At 41.1% G+C, this 7,501-nt stretch overlaps 2 protein-coding genes across 2 annotated transcripts in view; both read right to left on the reverse strand.

Moving 5' to 3' along the window:
- Positions 1-3,630, reverse strand: part of ATG14 (autophagy related 14) — a 60,939-nt gene extending 57,309 nt beyond the window's left edge. Inside the window, exon 1 of the mRNA XM_007948358.2 lies at positions 3,410-3,630. Within this exon, the coding sequence (XP_007946549.1) occupies positions 3,410-3,630 (221 nt within the window). The remainder of the gene's footprint in view (positions 1-3,409) is intronic.
- Positions 3,631-6,092: 2,462 nt separating this feature from the next.
- The window catches only part of TBPL2 (TATA-box binding protein like 2), a 31,477-nt gene continuing 30,068 nt past the window's right edge, over positions 6,093-7,501 (reverse strand). The window contains exon 7 of the mRNA XM_007948359.2: positions 6,093-6,169. Coding sequence (XP_007946550.1) covers positions 6,093-6,169 — 77 coding nt within the window. The remainder of the gene's footprint in view (positions 6,170-7,501) is intronic.

The following is a 7,501-nucleotide window of genomic DNA, read 5'->3' on the forward strand; positions in this document are numbered from 1 at the left end:
TATCGAACCCAGGAGAGAGGTGGTGGGTGCTTTGGGAGGAACAGTTGGTGAAACAGCTGGAGGGAGGCAGCATGTCTGGCCTTGCAGTAATAGGCCTTGGGCTATTGATGGTGATTCTGCCTTCCTCTTGTGGGGTTCTAGGAGGTCAGAATATGTGGCCTCCTTTTCCTTTTTGCACCTATACTCAGTGCCATGAAAGAAATAGTGTTGCAACAGAAAATAATGGGGAAGGAGGCAGAAGAGGGAACTTAGCTTAGCAATGAAAATTAGGGTAGGCCTCACTGAGAAGGTAACATTTGAGACTTGAAAGACAAGGTGCCAGTCAGAAGGAAAAGGTTCTTAACAAAAGGATCACTAAAGGAAAAGGCCCAGAGGTGGAAAGTTTTGTTCTTGAGGATTTGAAAGAAGGCCACTGACTATGAAGCAATGAATAAGAGGGAACATGAGTTTATTTTTTGAGTGGTTAATAAATGCTAGACACCATGGTAGGAACTTTCAATGCATGCTCTTACGTAATCACTATCAGAAACCACCATTTTAAAAATGAAAAAGATTTAAAACCTGTTCAAAGTCACACAGCAAGTGGTAGAGTTCGGATTCAATTCAATGCAGATCTGAATGCTCCAACCCCCAACTTTCCAGTTAGCAGCTAATTTTGTCAACTCTTTGCACCACCCATGAGTAAAAGAAAACCAAACACCAAACCAAACTCAGTGCCATCAAGTGGATTCTGACTCATAGTGACCTCCTTTGGGTTTCCAAGGCGGTAAATCTTTACGGAAGCAGATTGCCCAGTCTTTCTTCCATGGAGTGGCTGGTGGGTTTGAACAGCCAACCTTCTGGTTAGCAGTCAAATAAATGCCTCAGGCACTATGCCACCAGAGCTCCTTGAGTAAAAGAAAGAATACCAGTTAAGAAGTCTAGGAAAGAGATGATGGTGATTTGGACTAGAACTGGACAGATTCCAGATATATTTTGGGGTTAGATCAAATAAGACTTGCCAATGATTGAGATGTGGGGAACAGAAAAAAAGGGTAACTCCCAGGTCTTTGGCTTTAGTAGTAAGTCGGTCATGACAGAGAATATTGAAATAGTCCAGAAAAATGCTAACTTGAGGAAGGGTGGGTAGACTCATTTAATCATTCAACAAATTTTTATTGAGCTTCTATTAAGTAAGGCTATAGCAGTCAGATAAAGTCTTGCTCTCATAAAGCTTACATCTTAGGGGAGAGGTGGAAGTTACAACAAATTAATATGTAAACCATTAGATGGTAATAAGTGCTATGCTGTTGTTATGTGCCCTCAAGTTGGACTCAACTCACAGTGACCCCTCGTTGGGTTTCCGAGGCAGTATCACTACAGAAGTAGATTACCCAATCTTCCTTCCCAGGAGTGGCTGGTGGGTTTGAACCGCCACTGGTTACCAGTTAAGTGCCTTAGGCACTATGCTACCAGAGCACCCGATAAGTGCTATGGAGGACAATAAAGCAGGAATAATAACTAGGAAAGGAGGTTATTACTGTAACTGAACGGTCAGAAAGAGTCTAAAGGAAACAAAGAAGGCATCCCCTAGAATTTTAGAGAGAAAGAGAGTTCCTGGAAGTTTCAGTAAACTGCAAAGGCCCTGTGTCAGGAGTATTCTTGGTGTATTTAAAGAATGGCAAAGAGGCCACAGTTATATAGCAGAGTGGGTAAGAAGAGTAAGGAGGCCAAACAGTAGTAGATTAGTCAGTGGGAAGAAAGTAATACAGAGCTTTTGGTTAAGGATTCTGGATTTTACTTTGCATAAAAAGGGAAACCACTAAAGGATTTAGCATAGAGGAATGTAAGAGTGGCACACTCTGCCTATAATATGGTAACTACACCATAAGGCTACCAGTGTAAGCAGAGAGATAAGAGACACTAAACCTCCAGTGGATCAAGCGGTGATGAAGAGTCAGATTTGGGATAGGTTTGGAAGCAGATAGGATTTGTTGATGAATTATATATAGTGGTGTTAAGAAAAAGAAGATTCAAGGGTAACTGACAGGTTTTTTCAGCCTGAGCCACTTACTAGGGGAGGATTAACATGGAAGAAGAGATTTATGGAAAAAGCAGAAATTCAGTTTGCCATATTAAGTTGGAGATATCTATTTTTCAAAATAGATCTGGGTTGGAGATCTAAGTCTGGCACCTCAGCATAGAGATGGTATTTAAATATTAAGAATGAATCTAAGAAAAAGTATAGATAGAGAAAAGGATCCAGAACTGAACCCTTGTTAAATTCTATCAGGTAGGTATTTCCAACTGATATCTTGCAGTCTTACAATAAAACAACTTGTTCAATTTTTAAAGTTATTTCTTGTTACATTTCTGTTCTAAAGTCATCAAGTACTTCAAGAGGGCACAGCAATGAACTAAAAATATTTTATCAGACAAATCTCAAAAGAGAAAGGAAGAATTCCATCCAGGATCACAGGAATACTAAGAATTCAAAATATTTCCAAATATAGAGAGGGTGTACAGTGTAAAATGCTTGGCTCTATAGGTCCAGGAGGCCTGGATTTTTATTTTTGATCTACACTTACTGTATTCTCGGGCAAGGTACTTAACTGTTCCATTTCCTTAGCAGTAAGGTGGGAATAATAACTTATTAGGCCGTTGTAAATGAATCAATACCTGTAGAGTGCTTTGAACTTTTGTGTTAATGAAAGTTAGCTATCATACTATCATTGGCTCTATTTAAATTGTTCAAAACAAAAGTTGAGAAACCCTGCAAATAGCCACACTCATTTTTTTTTTTTCAATTCTCTTAACCTGGGGCTTAAAGCTATCTGTTTGGGTTTCAAAACACGTTTCCAAATTCAATTCTAATGACTTGCATCACCCAGCCTGGATTTTAAAGCAAAGTCAAAATACGACTCCAAATCCCTATCAAAACAGTCTGTGGTGGCTGAGGGAGAAAAAGGAAGATACTAATCCTAGTTTACTCACACATTTGAGTCAGCTTGTCTGACAACCAGGTCCACCTGTGACAAAAGCCGCCAGACCCGAATACCTCTTAATCAGTTACTTCTCTTCTGAGAATGATTACGAATGTGCTTTCAAAGACAAAGGTTAAACCAAGCTTTTGAATGAGAGTGCAGCAAAGACCTGGCAATGCAATTTAAGAAAGCAACAGGGAAGACTTCTCCAGAGGATCACCATCTATTCCTTTTCACGAATATCCAAAACTACCACGGGATCAGACTACTCCTAACCTTTCTCATCTGTTCCCCCCCACCCCCCACCCCTTCCCCGGGAGCAAAGCAGCCACCCTTTGCTCCATTGGGCTCCGATGGCCGGACCGACGCCTCAAGCTCCAGCTTCTGGTCGCCCAGCTAAAGAACACACCCGGGAAGAAACAATAGGGCCGTGACGGCTGCCGTACCTCTCACGGTCGCGGCCGTCAAAGTAGACGAAATCGCCGTTCTGGACACACTTGGCGCAGGTCAGCCGCCTGCGCGTGGTGTTGCACAGCGGACATCGCTCGACGGCCACGTACAGTCCCTCCGCGTCGTCCACGGAGTCCACTAGGTCCTGGGAGAGCGGCTGGGACCCGCAGCCAGGAGCCTCCGGAGCCTGGGCTCCCTTCCCACTGGGAGACGCCATGATGGATTGAGAGCAGAGCCAGTCACGTGGGATTTTGTTTTCAACCAGGTGCATCCTGGGCGAGGAGGAGGGGCCTGGGGAGGTGCAGAGAGGACGGGCGGGGGTCCTGGCGGACCAAGGGTTCCTTCCCCCAACCCTCGCCCAGCCTTCGGACAGTTCTGGCGGCAGCGGCGGTAAGGGCTGTAACTCGCCTGCGTCGGCCCCGGACGTTATTGCTTTTCCTGTCTGAGAGGCAGCTGATCCCCAGAGAATATTATGTTAGAGGGCGAGTCGGCCATACAAAATGTCATCTCTAGGATTCTTCCAAGGCTACTAGTTAACGCCTCCAAGTTGTGCAAATAGTGATACAGTGTCCTAAGGATTCTGGGAAACGGATGGGAACAGAATAAGGAATTTTAATTCGCTGTAGACGCTTTTAAATTTGGCTAAAACTACAGCAAACAAAACTGGATGGATTTTGGCTTGCCCACCTACTAGCTGTGTGACCTGGGGGCAAATTCCTTAACTCCTGTGCCCGTTTTCTCTTCTATTAAATGGCGATAATTACATTACCTACCTACTGTCATGATTAATAAGTAAACACGTTTAATAGTAAGCAACTGATACTTATTGATCATGGCTAAACAATGGAAAGGATCATACTAAATGTGGAAATCAAAGTTGAGCCTTTCTGGAAAGTGAATTTTAATTCATGTAATGGCTAACACCCCTCTCCCTAACTCTGAGCAATAATTTGAACTAGGTAGATAGTTACCGTGCTCTGGTGATGCAGTGATTAAAGCATCAGGCAGCTAACCAAAAGATTGGCTCTTCTAACCCACCAGCTCTGCAGGAGGAAAATAAGGCAGACTACCTCCATAAAGATTTACCACCTTGGAAATCCTACGAGGCAGTTCTACCCTGTCCTGTAGGGTCTCTAGGAGTCAGAATCCATTTGATGGCAGTGGGTTTAGGTTTTTAAATGGTTAGATTTCCCTTCCAGTTTTTCTTCTGTGGAGGTGGTGGGGTGGGGGTGGGGGTAAGTGGTTATATTAATTAGACTTTGACTATACCTCTAAACTACAGAAAGTTTATAGGTCATAACCAAATTTGCAAATCATCTAAACCAGTTGCTGTGGAGTTCATTCCAGTAATTCAGTGTATGTCAGAGTAGAACTATGTGCCATAGGGTTTTCAGTGGCTAGTTTTTGACTGCTAACCAGAAGGCTGGCGGTTCAAACTCACCAGCCACTCCTCGGAAGGAAGATTGGGCAATCTACTTCGTTAGTGATGCTGCCTTGGAAACCCAGGGAGGAGTCGCTATGAGTTGGGTCCAACTCGAGGGCACATAACAATAGTTTTTCAGAAGTAGATAGCCAGGTCTTTCTTCCGAGGGAGCTCTGGGTGGACTTGAACCATCAAAGTTTTAGTTAGCAGCCAAGCACTTACCCGTTTGCACCACTCCAGGACTCCACAGACTATCTAGACCAGTGATTCTCAAGGATGACTTCATTAGTGTAATAAAATGTCTCCCCTAAATTCTCTAAATGGGACTTCTCTCTCAAGATTCAGACCCAACAGTTTATAACTGCCTACCTTTTAAGGCATGTCTAAAACTGAACTCTGCCTCCCCCAAAACCTACTTCCTTATCTTGAAGGGCATGATCACTGATCACTTAGTGGTCACCAGGAACCATGAGTCAGTTAGCCTCATCCCTCCCTGTTAACCTCCACATCTCATCCATCCTCAAATGTTGGCAATTCTACAATCTAAGTTTTAAATCTGAACATTCCATTCTTAGTCTTACCAAGTCTGTTTTTTAATACAACTACGTAAGGTTATAAAAGTAGACAAAAATTTATTTTTTCAAAATAAAGCTTACACTAAACAAATGGTTACTTAAAATTAAAGATTTTTAAAGTAAGATAAATCATTTCCTCTGATCATTGCAAAGAAAAGGGTATTTAGTTTTCTTAAGATTTAGACTTGCATTTGTATTCTGATGAGATCCTTCACAGTGCCTAATGGCCAGAATCATATACTCAGTATTCAACAAGGCAGAAAGACAAAACTAATGCCTACACTGCTAGATTATATTACAGATAATATTCAGCTTATCCAGTTGCTTGAAATTTCTGTATATTTACCGAGCACACATGTTCATATAGTATATACTTAATAGAATAGTGGATTTTAATGATGCTACAATATCAACCTAGCAAGGCCCTAAATTCCTCAAATTCTGAAACAAGTTTAATTGTTCAGTTTTCAAAATAATATGACAGAGTCATTTTGAATGTTTTTTTTTTTTTTCTCTCTCTCTCTCATTTCTTTAGCATGGCTACTTACATAGAATCATCCTTTAATAAGTCAAAATGCACATAGACTATCCATGGTCAAAGGTAGAAGAATCCAGCAATTTCTTTGCTGGGCTTAAGCACATATTTCAAATCAGTATCCTGTGAGATGTTGAATGATCTACTCAGGCTTTTTTAAAACCCTTTAGGATAGGATAGATGTTTTCGAATGCTTCATAGATCTCAGAACGTTCTTTGGCACCTATAGAAGAATCCAAGGTTATATAATTATTATAAAAACAGTACTAAGAGAGATTTTCTTAACACTAAAATTTCATAGTGTCATCTTCAATTACTTTGAATATGATACTATCTCTAGCTGTTCCTGAGAACAGAGGCATTTATTCCAAGGGAAAAGCAAAAGAATTTAGTTACAATAGCCAGATTCCCACAAACATTGAATATTTGGGACATACTTATACTTAAAAAAAAAAAAAAAAAGTATTTCTAGTTTAACTGAAATTTAACTAAGCATCTTGTATTCTTGTAAAATCTTGTGACTCTACCAGTATCTGTGATCTTGTTTGAAGAGACCTGAAAGGCTACATCTACAGTGTGTCAGGATTATGAGACTAAATGGAACCAGTACCCCTGAGCCCCTTACCACTCCCAGAAAGGCTCTGGAGCTGAAGTAGGAAAGTTTGGAAGCAGACGGATCTAGGTTCATAGATAATTTGCCTGGCACCTAGTGGGCAGTCAATAAATTATAATTGTTTTCGTTCAAAAAACAAAAAAGAACATCATACAGTAGGATTTTCCGGTACTTATATTACTTAGCTTATTAGTCCATAGCCACACACTGCTCAGTCTACAATATGGCATGTTACATCTAAGTGTGAGGAAGAATATGATCCCAGAGTAACTTCATCAGCCTCTGTGGGTATATAAACCAAAACCAAACCCAAGGCTATAACTCTTTGCAGAAGTAGTTGCCACAACTTTATCCTACAAAACATCTGGTAGGCTTGAACCAACAACCTTTTAGTTGGCAGCCAAGTGCTTAACCACTGCACCATATAATCAGTCAATAATCAGAACCCCAGTCTGTAGCACCAGATTCCAATTAGGTGACTCTTGGCCTTTTAAGCAAAACTTACCATTCCTTTTCTTAGGAAGCATTGCATTCAAGCACAAAGAGAACACAGCATTCTGTCAAAGTGGTAATTGCAATGTCTTGCACTTAGGGGGCTAAAAGATCATTCCTAACCTTGGTGACTAGGGTGGAAATTCTTGTGACCCAGCATACTGGAAAAACCTCTGACTTTGGGATCACAAGCTATGGATTCAAATGCCAACTTTACGACTAACTAGCTTTGAAATCACGGGCAAATTGTTTCTTCTGAGTTTCAGGTGTCTTACCTGTAAAAGACCACAATTTTCTCAAGCCTGTCATTAGAGTTAAGTGAGCTAATGTTTATAACAACTCCTTTCTAAACCATAGCACTCTGTAAAATCTAAAGTGTGTTTATTATCCCAGAAGAGTGTACTTCAGAATTAGAGATGCCGTGATGGCTAATCCAAGGACACATGACAG

Source organism: Orycteropus afer, unplaced genomic scaffold (genome assembly GCF_000298275.1).
Source record: "Orycteropus afer afer isolate SDZICR_OR568_19922 unplaced genomic scaffold, OryAfe1.0 scaffold00214, whole genome shotgun sequence".
Taxonomy (NCBI): Eukaryota; Metazoa; Chordata; class Mammalia; order Tubulidentata; family Orycteropodidae; genus Orycteropus; species Orycteropus afer.